This window comes from Sinocyclocheilus rhinocerous, unplaced genomic scaffold (assembly GCF_001515625.1).
Source record: "Sinocyclocheilus rhinocerous isolate Xijiao unplaced genomic scaffold, SAMN03320098_v1.1 scaffold24, whole genome shotgun sequence".
NCBI lineage: Eukaryota > Metazoa > Chordata > Actinopteri > Cypriniformes > Cyprinidae > Sinocyclocheilus > Sinocyclocheilus rhinocerous.
The window spans coordinates 1,716,276-1,742,222 of record NW_015647124.1 but is presented as its reverse complement, the minus strand read 5'-3'; the positions used below and the strand labels follow the sequence as shown (position 1 = coordinate 1,742,222).

General features: G+C 36.4%; 2 protein-coding genes across 3 annotated transcripts in view; one reads left to right on the top strand and one right to left on the bottom strand.

Annotated features, from left to right (window-relative positions):
• The first annotated feature begins 9,427 nt into the window (after positions 1 to 9,427).
• LOC107708957 (synembryn-A-like) lies at positions 9,428 to 24,008 on the top strand. Its single transcript, XM_016513336.1, has 16 exons — positions 9,428 to 9,616; positions 10,457 to 10,542; positions 10,699 to 10,746; positions 11,605 to 11,622; positions 13,451 to 13,537; positions 13,624 to 13,786; positions 13,866 to 13,873; positions 14,090 to 14,208; positions 15,921 to 16,056; positions 16,603 to 16,791; positions 16,957 to 17,051; positions 18,276 to 18,426; positions 19,024 to 19,119; positions 19,214 to 19,358; positions 23,322 to 23,601; positions 23,684 to 24,008. Exons 1-16 carry the CDS (start codon positions 9,586 to 9,588, stop codon positions 23,811 to 23,813), a joined length of 1,782 nt encoding a protein of 593 aa, XP_016368822.1. The 5' UTR covers positions 9,428 to 9,585; the 3' UTR covers positions 23,814 to 24,008.
• Positions 24,009 to 24,396: 388 nt separating this feature from the next.
• irf3 (interferon regulatory factor 3) overlaps positions 24,397 to 25,947 on the bottom strand; it is a 9,237-nt gene continuing 7,686 nt past the window's right edge. For both annotated transcript variants that reach the window (XM_016513329.1, XM_016513330.1), the window contains exon 11: positions 24,397 to 25,655. In XM_016513329.1, the coding sequence (XP_016368815.1) occupies positions 25,542 to 25,655 (114 nt within the window). In that variant the 3' untranslated portion in view covers positions 24,397 to 25,541. The remainder of the gene's footprint in view (positions 25,656 to 25,947) is intronic.

Below are 25,947 nucleotides of genomic sequence, written 5' to 3'. Positions count from 1 at the left end.
GTGTGTGTGTGTTTGTGTGTGTGTGTGTGTGTGTGTGTGTGTGTGGTTGTGTGTGGTGAAAGTGCACACACCTCTGTGTCTGTCTCACTGGTGTGGTTGTGCTCATCGGTATAGTCAGCAACAACAAAACAGCCACTTCCATAATGGTATGACCTATAGAGATGTAAATTAAACACAATTTATAATAAATATAAATTTATTATATATAAACATTTAGACCTTAGGCCAAAATATGTAGGCTTATACACATACACACACACACGTGTGTGTGTGTGTGTGTGTGTGTGTGTGTGTTATTGCAGTATCATGACATAGTTTTGTCAATATTTTAAATTACATTTTATTTTTCTATTTCCTATTTTCATTTTAATTTAGTTAAAGTTTTATTTTTTTTAGTATGTCTATATATTTTTTATTAAGTGTTCATTTTATTTAGTTTTAGTTATTTAAGTACTTAAAGGCATAGTTCACCCAAAAAAATGAAAATTCTGTCATTATTTACTCCCTCTCATGTTGTTCCAGACCTGTTTGAGTTTCCTTCTTCTGTTGAACACAAAAGCAGATATTTTGAAGAATGTTGGTAACCAAACAGTTGGCGGTAGCCATTGACTTCCATAGAATGGAAAAAATATCACGGAAATCAATGGCTACCATAAACAGTTTTGTTACCCTCATTCTTCACAATGTCTTCTTGTGTGTTCAACAGAAAAAAAAAATTTAGTAACTAAATGAAACGAGAAATGATGCCTTGGCAACTAAACTGAAATAAATAAGATTACGTTTTTTTATCAATTTTATTTCAGTTATTTTATTTGTTTATTTTACTTCAAGTAATTAAAATATTTTTATGGTTTATAGTTAACAATGATAACACCAATATATATATAAACAATAATATTACATATTACAAAATTACAAAAACTTACCCTGCATGGAAGGGAGTCTCTTGAGAAAGCTTTTTGTCCTGACCATCAATCCTTTGAAGCAATATCGCACTGATGTGAATAATTAAATATGATCCACTCTGTCTATGAGTGTCTTTTGAGAAAAGCATGTAAGCTCTAAAATCTCCTTGTGCCACCTCTGTATTTATATATTAGCGGGAAGGGGGCGGGGTTAAGTAAGAAGGTGTGTCCTCAATGTCAATTACAGAGGATTTACAATCTATATAGGCTATATATAGTCTATATAGTTGTAGTTATACCTTCCTTCTTAATAGACAACTTTCCATCTCTGTTTAAACTGGTACAGATAACATTTACTGTATGATGATTATATGTATTTTATGTGTTTCTTTCTCTAACACCAATGCACTCATACTTTCAGTACCTCCCTCTTCTTATGACTCACCTCCTTATTGCGCCTCAACCAACTGTTTGTTCCTGAAAGGTTTTTTCAGTTCTCTCACCTGCCGGAAAGCCATTTCTTAAAATAGCCCCTCCTCACACACAAGCTTTTCTTTATCGCTCCACTTTTCCTGTCGTTTTGTTCCCCTGACTTGAGTCACATTTTTTTTCTATCTTTTTTTTCCATGCCCTTGGCACTTCAGATCCCCTCCAGTTCTGTTAACTCTCAAAATTCCCATCGGCATTCCCAAGTGAGTATTTTTTTCGGATGACATGAGGTCTCTCTCTCAACACGGTCTCCAAATAAAATCTTTTCAGACAGTCAGGAACTTCCAGGAATTTTGAGGTGTCATTTGAATTCAGCTATATAAAGGAAATGACTGCTCATTCAGGGCCCATTTTCCCTATTCTCATCCTCTTTTCTTGACTACCTATTTTTCCCCCCTCATGCTTGTTCACTGTTTCCTTATAGACTCTATTGTGCACTTTTCCTGCTTTGGACATCTGGAGTTGTTTTCCCAGTCTGAGGAGCTGCTGGGATCCTCAAGCTGTTCAACCAAGTGCCACCTGCAAACATTTATGTATGCCATATACAAACATGTATCATATAGTGATGGCTTGTTAGATAGAAGACAGAAACACATAATTAACCTGACTTGGTTTACATTATTCGTTTTTTTTTTTAGTTTAGAGCTTTATTAATCCCCTTGGGAAAATTAGTTCAGACTGCCGTGGTGCTTCACATATACAATCAACACTTAACAAACACACATACAAATACTCAAAATACACATACAAAAATATAGAAGGAAAAAAATCAACTAAATTTTATGTGCCATCCTCATCACTTGCTGTTCATAATAAAATGTAAGACTTCGCAAGGGAACACCCATCATTTTTTAACACATATTAACAATGCCTTGCAAACTATTTTTGTTCTTTATAGTCAATAATGAAAACCTACAAATGAAGGAAAAGTTCTAGTTTGTATATACTTTCCTGCTGTTTTCTTGTGACCGTGACATTGATATGCAACAGGTCATGGAAAGAAATGTGTGAAATTGTAGCGTGCATCTTAAGGTTAATTGTGGTTTGGTCATCTTATTAACAGACAATTTTTGCAGCTGACAAAATAATAGTAGTGATCTGTGGTTTAAACAAACTAAAAAACTGTATTTACACCATATACTCTCTTAAAAATAAAGGTTCCAAAAGGGTGTTTTTGCAGTGATGCCACAGAAGAAAGATTTGGGGTTACTCAAAGAACCTTTCAGTGATCAGTTCAGAGAACATTTTCTTGTTTTAGTAGTTTTCTACATAAATAACTTGATTTCAACATACAATAAATAATGTTAATGATCATGTTAAAAAAATGTTTATAAATATTTGTTTGTGTAGCTTCAATCAGTGCTGTTATAGTTAACTAAAAGTAAAACTAAAAACTGATATTTGGTCATTAAAATAAAATATTAGTATTGAAAAAAAAAGTAGATTTTCTGCAATTACTAAAACTAAAATAGAAATAAAAATTGATGAAAACTAAAAATTGTCAGGTTCCAAAACGTTGGACTCAGGAAATGCAATGAACAATCACAAGGTTTTTTGAGCAAGTAGTGCACAGGATGAGTATATTAGCAACATCAGCTGAGCAGAAGATGATGAGCAGTCCGGGAACTGGGTAAGTAACACCACACAAAATATTTCACTATGTAGCTGAGAGTAATAGATGAGGAAATGTCTTTTTCTCTTACAGATCAGAATATGCGAACACAAGGGGAGCTGGAGACTGGAGAGGATATCTGGAGATTTGGAGATGAGGAGATTATCACAGTGGTAAGAAGTCCAGGTAAGTAGATCGCAAGATTCAAAGAGTAGTCCTAGTCGTAGACCAGACAAAGATGTGTATAAAGTAGGCTTAAATAGGGTGGAGCTGATGACGGTGAATGATGGCATGTGCAGGTGATTGGAGATTCTGACAGTACTTCCCCCTCCCAGAAGGCATGACCTTGCACCAAACAGAGTCCAACCCGAGGAGGGAGGTTGGATGCCCTGGAGTTGCGACAGGTAGAGGGCAGGTGAACACAGCGGTGCCAGCAGGATAGGAGTCCTCCAGGGTGGCACTGGTGATAATGCAGACAGCACAGGATGCCATGGTGGAGCAGAGTGTTTCGGAAGCCACAAGGTAGGATCCAGCAACCTAGATGATACCAGGAGAGCCAGCAGAGAGACAGACATCTGCAAAGTCGGAAGAACAGATGAGTTCTGGCAGGCCGGCAGATTTGATGACTTCTGGTGGACCAGCAGACTTGTTGACCTTGGGCGGACCGGCAGACTTGATGACCTTGGACGGTTTGGCTGAGAGATGGGGAAACAGGAAACAGCCTCAATAGCCATAATGAGGGAGCAGGGAGTGGCCTCTGTGGCCATGATGAGGGAACTCTGAACATTCGAGTTAGGAGCGTCCTCTGTGGCCGTACCAAGGGAGCTAGGGACACTGGAGTTAGGAGTGGCCTTCGTGGCCATAATGAGGGAACTAAGAACACTGAGGTTAGGAGCGGCCTCTGTGGCCATAACTAGGGAACTAGGAACACTGGAGTTTGGAGCGGCTTCCGTGGCCTTAATGAGGGAACTAGGAACACTGGAATTAGGAGCGGCCTTCATTGCTGTAACGAGGGAGAAGTGAGCGACTTTCATGTCCGTGATGAGGGAACTTGGAACACTGGAGTTAGGAGCAGCCTCTGTGGCCATGACAAGGGAGCTAAGGACACTAGAATTAAGAGCGGCCTCCGTGGCCATGATGAGGGAACTAGGAACACTGGAGTTAGGAGCAGCCTCCATGGCTGTGACAAGGAAGCTAGGTACTCTAGAGTTAGGAGCGGTCTTCATTGCTGTAATGAGGGAGAAGTGAGCGACCTTCATGGCCGTGATGAGGGAACTTGGAACACTGGAGTTTGGAGCGGCCTCCGTGGCAGTGACGAGGGAACTAGGAACACTGGAGTTAGGAGTGGCTTCTATGGCCTTAATGAGGGAACTAGGAACACTGGAGTTAGGAGCAGCCTCCATGGCTGTGACAAGGAAGCTAGGTACTGTAGAGTTAGGAGCGGCCTTCATAGCTGTAACGAGGGAGAAGTGAGCGACCTTCATGGCCGTGATGAGGGAACTTGGAACACTGAAGTTAGGAGCAGCCTCTGTGGCCATGACAAGGGAGCTAAGGACACTAGAGTTAGGAGCGGCCTCTGTGGCCATGATGAGGGAACTAGGAACACTGGAGTTTGGAGCGGCCTCCGTGGCCATGACAAGGGAGCTAAGGACACTAGAGTTAGGAGCGGCCTCTTTGGCCATGATGAGGGAACTAGGAACACCGGAGTTTGGAGTTTGGAGAGGCCTCCGTGGCCATGACAAGGGAGCTAAGGACACTAGAGTTAAGAGCGGCCTCCGTGGCCATGACGAGGGAACTAGGAACACTGGAGTTAGGAGTGGCTTCTATGGCCTTAATGAGGGAACTAGGAACACTGGAGTTAGGAGCAGCCTCCATGGCTGGGACAAAGAAGCTAGGTACTCTAGAGTTAGGAGCTGCCTTCATAGCTGTAACAAGGGAGAAGTGAGTGACCTCCATGGCCGTGACAAGGGAACTAGAGACACTGGAGTTAGGAGCAGCCTCTGTGGCCATGACAAGGGAGCTAAGGACACTGGAGTTAGGAGCGGCCTCCGTAGCCATGATGAGGAAACTAGGAACATTGAAGTTAGGACCGGCCTCTGTGGACTTGGAACACTGAAGTTAGGAGCAGCCTCTGTGGCCATGACAAGGGAGCTAAGGACACTAGAGTTAGGAGCGGCCTCTGTGGCCATGATGAGGGAACTAGGAACACTGGAGTTTGGAGCGGCCTCCGTGGCCATGACAAGGGAGCTAAGGACACTAGAGTTAGGAGCGGCCTCTTTGGCCATGATGAGGGAACTAGGAACACCGGAGTTTGGAGTTTGGAGAGGCCTCCGTGGCCATGACAAGGGAGCTAAGGACACTAGAGTTAAGAGCGGCCTCCGTGGCCAGGAACTAGAGACACTGGAGTTAGGAGCAGCCTCTGTGGCCATGACAAGGGAGCTAAGGACACTGGAGTTAGGAGCGGCCTCCGTAGCCATGATGAGGAAACTAGGAACATTGAAGTTAGGACCGGCCTCTGTGGCCGTGACAAGGAATCTAGATACATTGGAGCTAGTACTGGCCACTAAGAAACGGGATCTGGAAATTCTCTCTCTGGAGCGTGTTCTGAAAATTCTCTCTCTGGAGCGGGTTCTGAAAATTCTCTCTCTGGAGCAGGCTCTGGAATTTTTCTCTCTGAAGTGGGCTCTGGAATTTCACCTTCTAGCAGACTCAGGGATTTCACTCTCTGGAGTGGACTGGCGCGACTTCTGGGTAGGAAGAGACTCTGGACTCTTGAGCTTGCATGAGGATTGACGAGGGGGCCTGATCTGGGAGGAGTTCTAAGACAGGTGACATTTCGATGATGTTCATTCTCGCATCTGTATAGCACTTATTTTGATATTTAACGTTAGATCTTTTTATATTCTTGGAACAAAATACTTAAGGTTGATTCAATATTAGGCTACTCTTAATTTAAAAAAACCCACACACAACAAAGTTGCTTATATTAAACATAAAACTTTTATGAACAAATGCCCTCGTTGCAACACAAATAAATAAAAGGTCTATGGATTTTTCCCTTACATTAACAAAATGTATTTTTGGATTTTCCCTTTTATTTACAAAATGATTAAGAATGATATGTTATACACGCGTTGTAACCCTTAATTTCCCCTTACATTAAAATGATCGTAGTTCGTTGTTCATTATTATTAATTAAAACACATCAATCATAAAATAGTACAATGGCAAATTTGCATATACTAAACATCTAACTTTCATTAACAAAATGCATAAGATGGATATAGCCTACTTGCGTTGTAACCCAAATAAATAAGACATTTTCCCTTATTTAAAACAAATGCTTAGTTTGTGGGTCATTGTTTTAATGAAAGCACAGCAACAATAAAGACAAACTCACTTAAATGAAGAAATGAAACTTTTATTAACAAAAGTTCTCTTGCGCTTTTGGATCCCCCATCATCGCGTCAGTTATCTCGCAATACTCTCATCACCTGACTCCTGCGGCTTTGCGCTGCTTCTCCACATCCACATCAGATCGGTGAACACAAGGGGAGCTGGAGACTGGAGAAGATACCCGGAGAATCAGAGATGAGAGTGAATGATGGCAGATGCGGGTGATTGTGGAGTGTGTACAGGTGGGAGCCAGGAGAGATTATGGGAAATCTAGTGTGGAGGTGACAGGTGATAGTGAAATGGCTGGAGATCATAACACAAATATACAGTGTATAAAATTAAAAAGAAAACTGTGTACTTGAAAACTGAAAAAAAAAAACGCTAATTCAATATATTAATATATACTATAATAGTGTATAATTAATACTTAAATAACATTAGTTTCCAATGAAACACAAACATCCTTCCAGATATGACAATGCTTTTGTTCTCAAATTTCAGTTTATGTATATTTTGATAATAAATATCTACTTTTCTGTATAGTATAGATGTAGTCCTGATAGAAGAAAAAGTCATCAAGGCACAATTTGCATTTCATCTATTGGCATGACACTTCTTTGGTCTACATGTTAGCAAACATCACACGTTTTCATGTCAACTGTTGTCATTTTAAAACACAGTCAGGCCAGAATTAATCAGGTATAATTATAACTGAGAAACCAATAACAGCAATATTAACTCAAATAGCCATTGCCTTCTCTATAGGAATCTTTTAATCTTATAATTAATCTTTTAATATTTATTTTTTATTTATTGTGAAGTCTCTGGTTTTAGAATCAATTTCATAAAAATAAAATGAGAAAAACAAAAGATGCTAAATAAATTTTTTTAGTGTTATTTAAGTTTTGGTCCTGGTAACAATGAACAGTTGTTTGTGACTTTTAATCAGATTCACCTCTATTCATCTTGACTCACTGACCATGACACAATCACTTCTTGGTACGGCGGAGCTTGTCAACAGGATGTAAATGGCAGGTGTGGATGCAGGATTTGAGTAACACTTGATTAAGAGTAGAAGAGGCGCTGTTGTTTGAGCACTTATTGTGATTTATGCTTGTGTAAGTCAGCTTGTTGGGATAAGGAAAGGTGAAGGGGGGGGCGTATTCTCATGTGAATTGCTCTGTATATCATTTCAAACATTGCCCTATCTTTAACAGACACATCCTGTTGTTGAGTGCCAATCAGTGCTACTGGGTACATTGTGCACACGTGTGTGTGTGTGTGTGTGTGTGTGTGTGTTTTCTTCTGTCCACTAGGCACTGATGTGTATGCTGTCAGGAAACACACTGGCTCAGTTACATGATAGATTCACAAGCGCTTGGTACTGTTTTACTTACTGTAATATAAAATGTTTATTAACACATACGCATAAATGTAAATGTCATAACCTTGTACTATATGGCCCATATGAGCTAAATGTAGTAATACATGCCTCTAATATGTACCACACAGACAAAATACATTTTAATCCAGTATTATATTAACATTTGCAAATCAGAATTGCAATCATAACTTGGCCCTCTGGGAAGAAAGATGTTTCCTATTATAATGTACTGAAACTGATCGAGATAATTAAAGTTGACATTTTTTCCAACAATTGAATCTTTTGTAATAGAATAACTGGTAGTTTAAATCAACATGATTAAGTTTTAACTATGACTTAGAAAAGCTGAAACTATGGTTAAAATGTATGTTTGTGTGTGGATTTAAAAGGGAAAAGAGAACTAATAAATAAAAATACAACACTGAATGAAGAATAAACCTTTCAAAATACTTTTTTTTACAGTTTTCAAATTGTTTATTAAATAGTAAATTATCATTTATTTTAAATCAACTTACAGTAATAAAATTTTAACTATGGCTAAGGAAAAGTTAAAACTGTTTAAAAACTAAAACCTGCCTTGTCAACTAACTGAAATCAATTTAAGTTGAAGTGCTAAAATGACTAAAACTAAAATTGAAATAAAAATAAATTGTAATGTAAAAATAAAAATGATGGAAAGCACATAACAAAATGTATGTATTAAACTTAAATGTATAATTTAAAACAATTAAATACTACTACTACTACTACTGCTAATAATAATAATAATTATTATTATTATTAATATTATTATTATTATTATTATTCAACTAAATTAACTAAATACATTTTTAATTGCTATTACCTGTAATCTAGGAAAAGATAAGACTATGGTTAAGATATGTGTGTGTGTGTGTGTGTGTGTGTGTGTGTCTTTAGAGGGAAACGAGAAAAAACTCTTTTTAACCTTTTTGAATTTTCAAAATATATTTTACATTGTTACAGCTTACATCCAGTGCATTGTATATTGCATAGTAAATAACTGTTTATTTATATTTTAACATATAATTTTAAAAAAAAAAGTTAAAATATATATATTTTTTTATTATTATCTAACATATATTACACCCTTAGGTCTGAAGTGCATGTTGGGTAGAATCAGAATCAGAAAGAGCTTTATTGCCAAGTATACTTTTACACACAAGGAATTTGTCTTGGTGACAGAAGCTTCCAGTGTTCAGACAGGATAACTAAATCAAAATAAGCGATTAAAAATAAATATACAAAATCAATACACAACAGACAAAAAGACAATAGACAGTATATGTACATATATGCTATATACAAAATGATAGCATATTATGGCAAAATGATAGCATACTTGAATTTAAATTAAACAATAACAAAGCAGCTTTGTCTGTTTACAGTTTATTATCTTGCGTTTAGGTTATTCATAGTTTATGGATTCATAATAATGTTTAATTACATATTCAGACAGTCAGTGATCAATCATCATGTCACTGTTTTCTATCGAACTGTATGTCACTGCACATCAACTGGATCTGCTGTAAGGTTATTTATAGTGTGAGTGAATAGAGATGAAGTGAAAAGACATTAAAGGATTAGAGCATAACTAATGCACTGCAGGATTACAGACAAACGGGGGTAGAGACAGAGCTGGAGGTAAACAGAGGGAGAGATCTCAGAGAGATCTACATAAAAGGCCTGCAGGCGAAGAGAGAGAATCACAGCAACTGAGCAAGTGATTCAAATCCAATAGAAATTAAAGATTTAAAGGCTCCGGTTGCACTGCATCCTGCATGGCACGCTCAGGTGAAGACACGCTCACAGGTAAGAGGATAAACTAACACAAATATAAAGGAGACAACTGTTTTGGTTGGAGTGGAAGGAAATCTGGAATTGACTTAAATGCCGGATTCTTTTTGTGTTTTTAATATAGAAATTTCGTATTTATGTCTTGATAAGGATTCTATTTTGCCATTTCAATTATTAATATAAATGATTTCTTCATAAATGCATGCGTTTATGTAAAAGTATGTTTGTATGTATATATATAATGTGATTTTATAAATGTAATATTGCAATTAATATAATTAATTATATCTATAAATAATTTATTATATTAATTGTAATATTACATTTTATGTAAATGACATATTATTATTTATTACATGTATTACCTTTTATTATGAATTCTGAATCAAAAATTTAATTGAAAATGTTATATTTCAGAATGTTACATATATAATTTATTTATAAATTATTTAGAATTTACATTTATGTAATGAATGTAATTTATGTAAGTAATTAATGTAATGATTACATCTATTACATTAAACATAAATCATATTGATTTCATTTATTATACATTTTTAATCAAAAGTTGAATTGAAAATTTTATTATATCAGAATGTTTTGATTAGTTTTTGTTTTTAGTTTGTACCCTTTTTGCTTTAATCAAGAATTTATTACTTTTGATTAGTGAATTATAACATATATTTTTTTCTTTTTTTACATTAAACATTTCTTTGATTTGAATTTTTCCATAAAACTGCTCATTTCAGTAAAACCGTGGATTTTAATGGTCTCCGATTTCTGTGCCCCATCTTAGATGTTTTTGATCAATTGTTTATTGTTTGTTTATGTATGTGCGTTTGTGTTTTCGAGCAGCGATGAATATAGAGAGGATTATCGAGTGTATCAGAGAGGATGATCAGAAAGGGCTGAAGGCAGAACTACAGCAATTTATTCGAGAGGTACTTACAATTAACTAAAAACTGATTATATTCAGTCCAGTGGCTCCAAAACCAATGTATTAATAGCATTCATACTGACAATACAATAAATTTCATTACAAAACAATCTACTTTGTTGTGCACTCACTCTAATTCAATATTTTCGCTCTCTCCTAGTATGCACAGTGTTTCTTCTATGATTTGGAGGAGAGGGAGAGAAGAAGAGTAAGAGATATTTGAGTGCAATTACACACACACATTCAGAAATGAGGTCTCCTCTAACTGTGCTCATATTTATGATTTCTGTATATGAACGCCATGGAGTTCTCTGAGCCGTGCCGTTTTCCCCCGGGCAGGAAATATTCCTGCATGTCCTCAGTTGTTTGCTGATACTGCAGTTGACGTGATCCTCGGCCTGCAGCTCATTAATATTTAGACCATAAGCTCTCTACCAAATCCATCCCAGAGAGCAAGTCAGTGTTGATGTGTGGACGTTAATTGCATTGAATTAACATTACAAAGAGATGTTGGTTTGCTATAATTTTTGCATCCTCAGTAAACGTTAAGACTGCTGAAATTTCATTAAAAAAAAACCATGTCCTCAGTTGTTTGCTGATACTGCAGTTGACGTGATCCTCGGCCTGCAGCTCATTAATATTTAGACCATAAGCTCTCTACCAAATCCATCCCAGAGAGCAAGTCAGTGTTGATGTGTGGACGTTAATTGCATTGAATTAACATTACAAAGAGATGTTGGTTTACTATAATTTTTGCATCCTCAGTAAACGTTAAGACTGCTGAAATTTCAATAAAAAACAATGTGAATTGTTCACTTAATTAGAGTTATGATGTGATGCTGATTTTACATTAAGATTTTAATCTCAACCAAAATGATGGTTTGGATGAAAACTCAACATTATATCTATCTGGGATAGATTTCTCTTCCTACTAACTCTGTTACTGACTGTTAAAACACACACTCAGAATAAATATATTTTACATATTTTCTTTGTCTTATCTTTTCGGATGGTTTAATAATTTTCTTATTATTCTGTTGTTTGGCTGCTTGTTCAATCTGAAAAGAGGCTGGAGCTGGAAGAGGTATTATTTTCTTTTTTAAAAGCTACATTCTTGAATTTTCTAAGGCTACTGACATCCTGAAAAGCATTTGACGGCTGTTAACCCTCTGGTGGTCTTCGGCGATTTTAAACTGTAAAATCGTACCTTCGGAATTTTATTTTATTTTTTTATATTTTATGATCGCCATTAGAAATTAAAAGGAAATACAAAAATACGGAGCTATTTCTGGGGGGTACAATCTACATATCAGCCATGATGAAATAGATAGTCTAAATGTATATCCAAATGCAAATCTAATCAAAGTAAGTAATCATGTCTCAAAATACTCTTATAAGAAACTAGGGGATCACAGAGCTTATATATTTTACCATAGACTGTATAAAAACATGGATGTAGTATCCATGGCGCCACCCGTAGGTTTCTGAAGAGAGTTTTTGAAGCTCAAAGTGGGCGGAGCCGGCCATCGCCATCTTGGCAGCGCGTCATTCCCGGATAGTCAAAAATGGGCAAAGAGGCGGGAGCTGGTTGCTGAAACCACGCCCACCTAGCTCGACGGTGGTGACAGCAGCGACAATCCACCTGTCACTCAAGTGGCCACGCCCTTAATTATGCAGAACTTCAAGAATAGACTGTATAAAAACATGGACGTAGTGTCCGTGACGTCACCCGTAGGTTCCTGAAGAGGTTTTTGAAGCTCAAAGTGGGCAGAGCCAGCCGTCGCCATCTTGGCAGCGCGTCACCGCGCGTCACTCCAGGATAATCGAAAATGGGCAAAAATGCGGGAGCTGGTTGCTGGGGAGTCTATGGGATTGACTCCCTTTTGCAGCCAGCCTCTAGCGGCCAGTTGATGAATTACAGTTTAAGTCACTTCCTTGTTGGCATCATGAGAGAGAGGGGGAGGTTGCCGCTTGGTTTCACGAGAGAGACCGGAAGGTTGCCGCTTGATATTTACATATAAGGCTATAAAGGCATCTAGTGGTTACATCATGGTATTACATATGATTTTCTATATTACTCCCACCAGAGGGCACCAATCTGCCTAGGATTTTCTACGTATGTTGTATATAAATATAAATATTCTAATATTTGTTTTATTTTATATAGACATATACTTTTTTTTTTCTACCAGCAGGGATTAAACCATGTAGGGCCCTATTAAATCCATTCTATAAAGGCATCTAGTGGTTACATCATGGTATTACATATGATTTTCTATATTACTCCCACCAGAGGGCACCAATCTGCCTAGGATTTTCTACGTATGTTGTATATAAATATAAATATTCTAATATTTGTTTTATTTTATATAGACATATACTTTTTCATATAATTGTCTAATCAATTAAATGCATAAAACTTTAACAATTTAAGAATATACACACAGATATTTATTATTAAACATTTTGGCAATTAATGCATAAAACTTTAATTTGATTTAATAACTTTAATTAAATTGAATTAATCTTTTAAAATGTAATCAAATGTGAACAATTCCATTCATTTTTCACAAACAAATAGCTTTGCTATATTTTTACGTTTACGCTGTATTAATAAAACAATTTTGAAATATTTTTCTAATATTTGTATAATTTTATATATAGGCATAAATATATAATTTAGAGATGAATATTGTCTAGTACCATGAAAGAGCAAATATTATTGAAACAAAATATATTATAATCATTCAATTAAAACAAAATGTTATGCTTCTTGTCCTCAGTCTATTTTGACCGTCCTAATTGCGGAACACCAGAGGGGTTAAAGGTGTACAATTTATGCATTGCTAGCGACACCCATAATTAGTGATTTGTTCCCATAATACTTTGTGTTGTTGTTTTGGTCACTGCAGTTCCGAAAGAATAAAGTGCGGGATTATATGTCAGACTCTGATTCAGACTATGATGAATCCAGTAACCCAGATGTCATTTTGAGACAGGTAACCTTGGCTCTTATAAACAAATACACACCTAAACCATTTTAAAAACAGTTTCCGCCTTTGTTTAATTTGTTTCATTCCCTCAGGCTCTGGCTACAGTTTTAATCAGGTTCCTCCAGACTGAACCGCAAGGGCGTGTGCTGAAAGTATGCCTGAGATCCATACGGATTCTCTCGAGGGACAAAAAGGTTTTGGGCCCTCTGATCACTGACAGAGCTCTTCTCACACTAGCACACCTGGGCGGCATCAGCAATGCACCTGTTCCCAAAGAAGACACCGACGGCGACTCTGACCCCTATAATGACATCATCGAGGCTATTTCTGAGAGCAAATTGGGTCGAGCGGATGAGGATGATCACGGCAGTGAGGAAGACGACGGTTCTGGGGCCGTAAGCAGTGATGTGAACGACCCTCCAGAGTGATTGGTGTGGCGAGTGTAAGGCCAGCACATTTTCAAACATGAGCCTCAGACCTTCTCGCAGGAGGAGCAGCGTCTTCAAAGCTCTCACTCCTGGTAAAAGAGACAGCAGAGGAAGCCTGGGAGGAGGAGAGGAGGAGGAGGAAAAAGAAGAAAAAGTTGATGATGAAGTCAACAGGAAGGAAGTCATGAAAATCTTCTGTAACATTGTTTACAATAGTGCTTGGGCACAAGAGAGAGCCAGCGAACTCAGGTATGAATCATTTCAACTTACAGTTTCAAATTCTAACATCTTTCCTCATGAGTTCTATGAAAAATGCAAATAAAAGAGTTTTTTTTTTTTTGCAGTCAAACTGTGTAGTTACATTCACCTACCAGCAGGAGTTTAACTTAGGGCCCTATGAAAAAAAGTTTACTTTTTTCTCAATTCTGTGTGTTCCGTTTAAGTTTTCCAGATTCAGTTTTAATGGTTTCATCAAATTTTGATCATCATAAAGGAATTTAATTGAATTGAATGAACAGAAACGAATTCAATTGAATCAACTTAATCATAATCAATTGAATTCATAAAACTTTAGCAATTCCTAATTTATTAAAAAATTTTTACATTTATAGTGCCCTATGAAATGTATTCATTTATTTATTTTATTTTGTCGTCTGTCTTAATTTTTCTGGATTCTGTATTTTAGGATTTAATACAAATTTATTATCAAAAATATTGGTAATTAAATGAATGCATAAAACTTAGCAATTTAATTCGTCTTTTAGAATGTAATCAAATGAAATTTGAACAGTTCCTTTCATTTTTGGCAACTATAGCAAAATTTGGCACATCGGAGGTTTATTCTTTAAATGAAAGAAAAATTGTGATATTCCTTAAAATTATTATTATCATTATTATTATTATTATTACTGTCAGAAGTACATTTTAGTATACAATAGTCATTTATTTGTGTCATCATTTCTTCAAGATAAACCGAACTTTTATTTTGGCGGGCTGAAATGCTGATGAAGTGACTCTCAGAGCAGCTCTGAAGATGAAGTGAATATTTACATTTATATTTTTAACTTCATATTACTTCATATTTAAAATAGCAGCCTTTTGCTGTTTAAGATTCACTAACTGTACAGCCCTAATCTTTGATTTAAACATCCAAATTTTGCCAAATTCTGTGACATTCCATGTTATACAGTAAATTCCATTTTTTATGTCTAGATTCCATCTGTATTTTCATGAATTCTGTCTGCAAAAATCATAGGGCCCTATATTTATGCTAACCAGTGAAAGATTAACCACTTGGTTACAAGTCATTGCAAAAAAATAGTGAAGTTAGTTTTGAAAAAAGCGTATGAGTTAATGCAATGAAATTATTGCATTTTATTTGTTTGTTAAAGCTGCAGTCCGTAACTTTTTTATGTTCAAAATTTACAAAATGTATATAATAAGCGAGTACACCATGAATCCATTTTCCAAACCGTGTTTTTACCTTGTCCTGAATCACTACGGTACACCTATAATAAGTGTTTATATTCGGACTATTTTAGACTGGTTCGGGTAGGTACCGCTGCGGAGTACCTGCGTGATTCGTCATAGACATAAACAGAGAGAAGTAGCTCCGGCTACAATGTTCTTCCGCAAGACGCATGCAGTTTATTAACCGCTAGAGCGCCAAAAGTTACAGACTGCAGCTTTAAAGGGATAGTTCACCCAAAAAATTAATTACTCACCCTCATGTCCTGTTTTGTGTCAGCTGTGCCATGCGGATACGTTGTTTTCGTTCAAATCAAAGCATAAACGACGTAAACAGCGTATTCGCGTTTAATGAGTAATTAATGACAGAATTTTCATTTTTGGGTGAACTATCCCTTTAAGTGTTTATGGGGCCACTGTATTCACTGAAACTAAATATATTTTCATGCCATATGCATTTTTTCTTTTCTCTCCAACTGTTTGCTGTACTTCAGTCTGCTCTGTGGTCTGACAGAAAAGCTAAATAAGGAGTTTCAGTCCGTATCTTCCCCCTGTGGTCAGTTTTACACACTCCGGTTCATGTTTTTGCTGACGGCGTTGAGACCTGAACTCAGAGCACAGCTGAAACAAGTATCTACTTTTTCATCTTCTATTTTAGTGAATTTCGAGCGAATCTGCTATTATATAATGTACACTACTGTTCAAATGTTTAGGATGCATTATAACTAATCAAAAGTGACAGGTAAGACATTTATAATGTTACAATGTTAATGTTTTCTATTCATCAAAGTATCCTGGAAAACAAATGTATCATGGTTTCCACAAAAATATTAAGCAGCACAGCTGTTTTCAACATGTATAATAACAAGAGATGTTTCTTGAGCAGCAAATCAGAATGAATTCTGAAGGATCATGTGACACTGAAGACTGGAGTAATGATGCTGAAAATTCAGCTTTGCATCTCAGGAATAAATAACATTTTAAAATATATTCAAATAGAAAGCAGCTATTTAAATTTGTAATAATATTTCACAATATTACTGTTTTTGCTGTATTTTTAATTAAATAAATGCAGCCTTGGCGTGCATATGAGACTTCTTTCAAAAACATTACAAAATATTTCTGACCCCAAACTTATTCATGTCTATATTATAATGACTTTTTCTTAATTTGTAGGAGGGAGGAGTGCCGCTGTTGACCACAGTGCTGGAGAAGAGTTTATCAGTCCAGTGGAAGGAACAGTATGAGGTCGTGCTGGATCCTACAGCGCCTCCTATAAGTGTGGAGGACTCACAGCAGCCTCAGGAGGCCCTGAAGATTCTTTTTAATATCACACACAGCACACACACTCAAGAACCAGAAGAGGTGAGTGTATGCAGAGATTATCATCACACTCACCTCCCTTATAGACAACTATGATTGCACCACGTGATGTGTCAGATGGTGTTACTGTAGAACTGTGATCAAAAACCCACACAGTGCGCTGAATAATGTAATTGTTAATGTCAAGGTTCTCTTTGTGCCTATCAGGAAGATGCATCTCTCTATCGCCACCTGGCTGCCGTTTTGTGTCACTGTCTGATGGTGTCCTGTGAGAAGGAGGAAGCTTCAGATGAATTAAAGGGGTTAGTATTGATAAATACCGTTGTAATGTAATGAAAGCCCTGTTGACATCATCTATAGCATTAATTATCCACTAATTGAAAATGTTGGCATTTACGATGCGTTCCACTCAAAAGTGGAAGTCAAATATAATTTAAATGTCAAAAAACTTTATTGCCATGATTGACAAGATCAAGACAAACATAAACAGAAAGAAGTGAAAGATAATTTAAAAAATTAAAAATTAAAAAAAAAAAATATATATATATATATATAAATAATATTAATGAAATATTATTAATAGAATATTACTTGCAATATATTAAATTTAAATACATTATGTCTACACTGTTGTGCATCAATAGACTACTGAATTTGAAAAATAGATCATGTGTATAGTGCACTTATTAATTTGGCTTAGAGATGCAAATACTTTATTGGCATGATTGACAAGATCAAGACACACACACACACACACACACACACAGAGAAGTGAAAGATAATAGAAAATAGTACAAAACATGACTCCAAAAATAATAATAGAATAATAATTGCAATATATAAAATTTTGCAGGCAATAAATAGACTAGTGAATATGAGAATCATGTCTAGTGCACATATTAATTTGTCTGACGGATGCAATGATTGACACAAGCACACACACACACAAGACAAAGTGAAAGATGTTAGAAAAAAAGAAGAGAAATAAGACATAAAAATAATAACAGAATAATAATTGCAATATAAAAATATAAAATAAATTAAATAATAAAACACATTAAGACTACATTGTTGTGCAGGCAATAAACAAACTAGTGAATATTAGTATCGGATCACATGTGTAGAGCATATATTAATTTGGCTGACAGATGTCTAACTGTCTTCCCTCAGTAACACCTGCGTCTGATCTGTTTGTGACCGTTTAAAAAAAATGAGGAATTAGATGTGACTTTTTCAAAGAATTTCTCTCTCATATCTCTAAATTGATCACAGTATATAGGCCTCTTTAGCCAGTGTACCTCACCAGTGTCACCGTGAGCACAAGCTCTTCCTTCTTCTGGATGCCATGTTTGTCTGTGTCTGCTTTTCTCCACTCATATGAACGATTCATGTAAATGCTTCAATAAAAATATGAGCTGTACATTTCTGCAGTTCAGTTCATTTTATAAACTGACAGAGGGAACGTTCGACTGAAAGAGGACAGATTTGAGCATACGCTTGTCCTCATCTCTCTCTCGTTCTCTCAGGCATGCAGCGAATATGCTGTCTGCTCTCCCGTTGAGCTGTCTAGACGTTCTGGTATCTGTGCCTCTGGGTCCAGACTCACACCAGATGAATGGAGCCAACATGGACTGTGTGCACAACCTACTCATGTACATGGAGAGAAAACTGGGGCAGGTAATGAGAAAGGGGAAGAAATAAATACGGAAAGGGAAATAAAAATAAAAAAAACAATAGGGTAAAATGTCTTCATGATCCTTCAGAAATCATTTTAATTTACTGATTTTGCTGCTCGAGAACTTTTGATCAATTTAATGCAGTCTCGTTTACTATTCATTTCTTTCAAATAAAAAGAATAAACATTTGAACGGTAGTGTAAATTGTACTTTTTTTAAAAAAATGCATTTTTATTTCTTTTGTTAAAATGTGAAAAAATGTGGGTTAGAGAGGATGAAATATAAATATAACTATTAGGCTACACTCTAAAAAAATGCTGGGTTTTTAATAAATTTGCAAAAATGTCAACAATTCTGTGTTTTTCTGTCAATATGGGGTGCTGTGTGTACATTAATGAGGAAAAAAAATTAACTTAAATGATTTTAGCAAATGGCTGCAATATAACAAAGAGTGAAAAATTTAAGGGGGTCTGAATACTTTCCGTACCCACTGTAGATTTTTGGCCTAAAAACCTGGTCTTAAATAGTGAACCTCATGGGAAAAAATACATATGTTTGCAACAGCAGCTTTTCTAACACCATGGTGTTTCACATGCAGGGTGAAAAGGTCAAAGAGAGACTGACCCCTGTGCTGAACTTGCTGACCGAATGCTCCAGAGGTCACAGAGACACAAGGCACTACCTCAGACAACAGGCATGACTGCTATTTTACATTATTGTCTAAAAAAATACTTCTTGCTTTTTTATCAAATGCTATCAAATTTGATCAATTTGTTTGTTGGGTATAGATTCTGCCTCCATTAAGAGATGCCAGCATTAAACCTGAGGAGGGAAACACTATGAGGAATCGTCTGGTCAGACTGATGACCCACCTGGAGACTGAGCTCAAACACTGCGCTGCTGACCTGCTCTTCGTGCTGTGCAAAGAGAACAGTAACGCATAGAAACACACTATTAACCACAAATACCAGAATTCTGTAAAAATACAGAATTTCCCTCCAAAAACATACTACATTCTTTAAAATAACGTTTTAAAAGGGTTTTTTGCTGCAGTGCTATAGAAGAACCATTTTGGGTTCCCTAAAGAACCTTTTTAAACGCATATGGGAGCCTGTTTATGCAACTGAATTAAAAAATTTAAAAGGTAATTGAGACTTTTTATCTCACAATTCAGATTTTTATTTTTTTTAATTTCTCACAATTTTAAGAAAAAGAGCAGGGCCCGTATTCACAAAACATGTTTTCTTATCACTAAGAGTTATCCTAAAAAGCAGTAAAAGTTTTTAGCTAAGAGTTTTCTCTTAAAACCTATTAACAAAGCTGCTGAGACAAATTTTTACTAAGGAATAGAGAGAAGTCTTAAAGCAGCACTATGTAACTTTTTCTGTAACTATTTGCAAAATGTATATAATGAGCAAGTACATCATGAATTCATCTTCCAAACCGCGTTTTTGTCTTATTCCGAATCACTACGGTACACTTATAATAAGTACTTGTATTTGGACTATTGTAGGCTAGTCGGGTCGCCACCGCTGCGGAGTAACACATACCTGCGTGAATCGCCATAGACATAAACTTAGAGAAGTAGCTCCGGTTGGAATATTCTTCCGCGGGATGTGTGCAGTTCTGTTTATTAACCGCTAGAGCGCCAAAAGTTACATAGTGCTGCTTTAAGCTAAGAGTAAGGGGGCGGGGTTGACCTCGTTGCTATGGATGATGTCAGCATGCTTACTAACTATGCACACAGTGATTGGCTGTTAGTCTCTGTCAGAGATTAATTCATGGAAATATTGTAGAGCACAATATTATGTTGCCGTATTCAAATAAAGGTTTAAAAAATAAAAAATGTTAATTGCCACATTCAAATAAAGATTTTAAAATGCAGGATAAGTGTCACTAATTAAACAAGTATATGTTCAGCTTATTGTCAGCCTCTTACATGTATGCTTCTCAAAAACAATTCGCGGATATGCATATAAACAGCCTTTTAATTAACAGAGTAAAATAATCATGGATGACAGTAATACATGCAAACGTAAAAAAAAAGAAAAAGAAAAAAAATGGACGCAAGAACAGCTGTTACTTCTTGCCCAACTGGTTAATGAAAGCAAGGATATGATCAAAGGAAAATTAGGAGAAAAAAGGTGATTAAAAGGTCATTATCATAGTGCTAAAAGGCTTTGTGAAATACTCTTAGAGCAAAAATGTAGGAGTCCTAAATTTAGGACTGACACGCGCATTATTTTTAAGATTTTCTCCTAAATCGGCGAGTTATGAGCTACTTTTAGCCTTAAGATGTTTTGTGAATACGGGCCCAGAATTGCAAGGTATAAACTCAGAATTCTGATTTTCCCGCAATTCTACGTTTACATTTTGACTTTCTAATTTTTTTTTTTGAATTCTGAATTTAAATCCCGCCATTCTGTTTTTTTTCCCCGCCATGGAATAAAAAATAAAAAAGGTAATTGAGAGTTTTTATCTCACATTTGACATTTCGCAAATACCCGCCCCCCTTAGTTACTGTTGCTATGTCCGACAAGCCTTGGCGCTCTCAGGCCACACATAGTCTTCTCAAGCAGTGAAAAATACATTGCGGAGCAAAGAGGACACAACGCGCCAACAGACAAGACAGAGCAGGTTACTTTTGTTATGAAACGAAGTCTCAGCTTTCAAATTTTGTCCTTTTTTTAAGAAATCCAAACAATAATTTGTGGCTCTTTAATGTGTCGTGACAGATCGCTGTAGCTCCTCAGTTCAACCGGCAAGTGGACCGATCATCTCTTTACTAGATATAGCACGAAATAAACATGAAGGAACATCAGAAGGTATCTTGTTTCAACCATGAAAAGACGCAAATACACACCATTTTTCCAGTTCAAGTCCACCGACGTTAATCTACTCTTCTGTCTAGTGCTGCGTTCAAGTCCTCCTGGGACATTCGTACTTACGAGTTGACAAGTCGTAATTACGACGTCAGGTGCGTTCAAGTCAGTTTAGTCGGCACAAGATGGCGGTGTACCTTCTTTTAATAAATTACAAGAAAATACAACAGGGTCTGTTAACTCTGCTTATAGAAAATGAAGAGCAAAGAATTTGCATCAGGTGTGTTTTGCGTTTTTAATATTTTTAAAACATGCAACATGGCAAATCAAAAGATTTTTCACCTATAGGTGCAAAAATTATAGCATTTTGTACTTGGATTTCATTAACTAGCTGCGTAACAAGAACATGACCAATTAAACTATCAATTTAAACAAAAATTTACCGTCAACTACAGACGTTGCATCCATCGATTCCGCCATGTTCCTCATTGACACGCCCCCAACTCGGAAACTCGGGGCTTAAAGAAAATTTCGAGTTTCCCACTCGTAATAACGACTTTGTGGTGGCGTTCATGTGCGTTCAACTCGTAAATACGATCTATCCGACATGACTTGAACGCACCATAGTTTGTTTGTCGGACAAAATGAAAATGGCAGATTCGGCGTCATGATTGGTCAGATCACCTGTCAATCAAACTCCGGGCGAAGTAGTAGGTTGTTTGCACATGACGTCATTACTGTGGCGCGAAATGCAGTGATTTTTCTATATGAGAATCGTTAGCAGAAACTCAAAATGCTTATGTTTTGCGTTGTTTATGGATGCTCAAATCGGTTTTAGTCGGCACAAGATGGCGGTGTACCTTCTTTTAATAAATTACAAGAAAATACAACATTAATACAATAACTCTTCTTATAGAAAATTAAGAGCAAAGAATTCACATCAGGTGTGTTTTGCGTTTTTAATATTTTACAAAATGAAAATGGCAGATTCGGCGTCATGATTGGTCAGATCACCTGTCAATCAAACTCCGGGCGAAGTAGTAGGTTGTTTGCACATGACGTCATTACTGTGGCGCGAAATGCAGTGATTTTTCTATATGAGAATCGTTAGCAGAAACTCAAAATGCTTATGTTTTGCGTTGTTTATGGATGCTCAAATCGGTCAAACTGAGAAACCACAAGGAGCTATTAAAAATGACTAAATGACTAAATGTAAATGTGCTATTATCGTGTACGAATATTTGTTGTTCATAAGGGTGGAAAAGGAAAGAAATTGACTGAAAAATGCAGGGAAAAGTGGCTTGAAAACCAGCTTCTGCGGTCAGGAGGAGCCGAGTCTGAGAAATGTCCGTGTGTGCAAATGGTTAATATATAAGATACAATAATAAATTAGGTTATTAATAAAGAAATATATAAATAGATACAGGGCTGTCAACTCTCACGCATTCAACATGAGACAGTCTGAATTCACGCAACGCTAAATGCCACACGTATCCATTCCACTGCCTCGATGGCAGGCAAGTATTTCAATTTAGTTGAAAAATCGCTCCTCTTCATAACATAAGGATCACAATTTTGTGATTTTCTGTTTATACCTCTCTCTTGTAAGAGTGTCTAAACCAGTACAGTGCGGACTTCCCTCCATCTCATCCATCCTGCTTTTCACTTCCTGCCCTCCATCAGAATCATGTGATTGCAAACAAGCTATTGTATCACAATTTTGACTTTTCTTCTTCTGAATCCGGGTTTATATCTTGCAATTCTGAGTTTATTTCTTGCAATTATGAAAAAAGTCAGAATTGAGAGAATTGTGAAAAAAAGTTGCAATTACTTTTTTTTTATTCTGTTGCTGAAACAGGTTTCTATTTAAAAGAACCATTTTCTTAGTGTAGAGATTTAATATTCCTTTTTTTTTTAATAAGTTGAAAAACCTTTTCCGCTATAAAGATCCCTTTGTCCAATGGAACAGTTACATGGATGTCAAAGGTTCTTCATGGAACCATAGATGCCAATAAAGACCCTTTATTGTCATTTAGTTAGTCTTTGTGGGGGGTTTTTTTTCCGGCTACTCCAGTGAGGCGTTTCGTTAAGTACACTGGATATGGAAATGCCGCTGGGCTCCTGGCCACTAGAGGCTTGCTAGGAGGTCAGAGGTCAAAGGCCACATCATCAGGCACGCAGTACTCTAGCGATTCAGACTCGGACACCGAGGAGTACCGGCAGATTAAAGACCGAGTGAATCCAGTGACGGGACAGGTGGAAGAGGAGCAGCCTGATCCGATGGAGGGAATGACAGAGGAGGAGAAAGAGGAGGAGGCACACCGGCTCATCAGTCTTTTTAACAAACTCTCAAAGTAAGGAACTTAAACTACTGAAAACACCAGCAATAATTCGTAAATACGTACTGCTTTAACACTCACATCTTTTCCTAAACAGGGATAATGTGATTCAGCCGATGGGACTGGACGAAGAGGGTCAGCTGGTGCCGCTGCCGGAGCTCAGGGACCTTTCAGTGGAGGAGAAGAAATCAGAGGAAGAACATGATGACCTGGAGAATGTGGAGTAGAACTGGCATAGATGTGGTGATCAAAACTGACTAGATAAAATAATAATATTTCAATATGAAATAGTTTTAACAGCTTATCACATAACACCACCTAGACATGCCCTTAAATATTACCTGAATATATCGAATTGAGACACTTTATTTAATTAGTACACATCCGGTAAAAAGTTTGGATCAATAAGATTTTTTTTTTATGAATATTTTTATTTAGCAAGGATGCAAAGTGACAGTAAAGACCTTTATGATGTTACACAGACATATTTATATATAAGAAAACGCTGTTCTTTTGAACTTTCTATTCATCAAAGAATCATGAAAATAAAAATGTATCACAGTTTCCACAAAGATATTAGGCAGCACTGTTGATAATAATCAGAAATATTTCTCAAGCAGCAAATCAGCATATTTGAATGATTTCTGAAGGATCATGTGACACTGAAGACTGGAGTAATGATGCTGAAAATTCAGCTTTGATCACAGGAATAAATTGCTAAATTACTATTATTTTACAATAATAATATTAAAATATTCAAAATAACATTAAAATAGAAAACAGCTATTGTGAACTGTAATATTTCACAATTTTTACTGTATTTCTGATCAAATAAATGCAGCTTTGGTGGGTAAAAGAGACTTTTGTTTCCATTAACATAAGGTAGCATATATATATATAAATAAGTTTATATCATAATTATTCAATTAGTCAATGCATTTACTGCATGCGTTTTGAAGGACTCTGTGTTCTTTAAATGTTACTTTGAATGTTCATTTATTTTTTGTGAATGTAGAATCAGCGGTGTGAACATAGTGTCCATTTAATGCAAGTTAGTTGTATCCTCTAGTGTCCTAAACAGGTGGTTGTGAGATTCTTTGTTTTTATTTATGTTGTGTGACACTGAGAAGCTCCGCCCACAGTGAAATCTCTCTCCACATAGCTGAATATTAAATGTTAAACTGATGTGTGAACTGCTTTGGTTGATTTATTGAATAGAACTCAAATGATTCACTCACAAATCTTGCCAACAGGTTTTACTCTTCAGAATCAATATCTTTCCAATGAAATGTTTTAGAACAGAGCGTAACTACAACAACGTGTATTTTAGAATAGAAATGTTCTTGACTTTTCCATGACTTTGAAGATTTATTAACTTGAGTGCTTTTCCAGGCCTGGAAAACACATAAAATTCCCTGAAATTTCCAGGTTTTACATCACTGGAAACCATGATACTAAGTGTAAACCTCTTAGTTCATCTCAGCTGAAAAAGAGGAAGAAACACGGCACATCAATGGAACAAGAGCTCACATTCAGTTCAGATTACTGTCAAAGATATAACAACAATGAAATTCAGGCCAGGAAAAGACTGAAGAAATACTGTAAATAGACATCATCATGACTCAATATTGTATCAGAGATCCGTAGTAGTGTAAAAACAGACTTAAAAAACATATTAGACTTGGGTTTTAGCATTTTTAAATGCTCTTTCATGATAGCACACAACCATGAAACCCATCCATTTAAAATACGACTCCACTTGTAAACTCATCTTTGTATTTTTATCCACAGAATCATTGACAATTACTTTGTACCATTAATATTAGTCCACGCACCTTGAATAAATACAATTAACCACGGAGTCACCACTAAGTAAACTGTTTAAGAAATAATTGCAATTCAGGAGCCCTATATGTGTGCAGTCACGTCTTTCTGCTCGGTCACAGCCGATCTTTCTAACACAGCTCCATCATTTGCTCCAGAGAGAGCTGGAGCTCCACTGAATGCAGTGAAGACGCCCCGTTTGCAACAGCCATCATCTTCAAACCCTCCAGTGAAGTCAGAATAACCTAAACAAATGAGAAAGAGAGAGAGGGAATGGGAAAGTTGAAAATAAATCATGATACATATATATATTTTTTTATTTTATGAACTCCGATAAAAACACACTATCGGTGCCTTTAAGAAATCATTAAAGGGGTCATATGATGCAATTTCAAATTGTCCTTTCTCTTTGGAGTGTTACAAGCTGTTCGTGCATAGATAAAAAGTTGCCAAGACTAAAGTCTCAAACCCAAAGAGATAATCTTTATAAAAGTTAAGACTTGTCCACGCCCTCCTAAAACACCTCGTTTAAACACG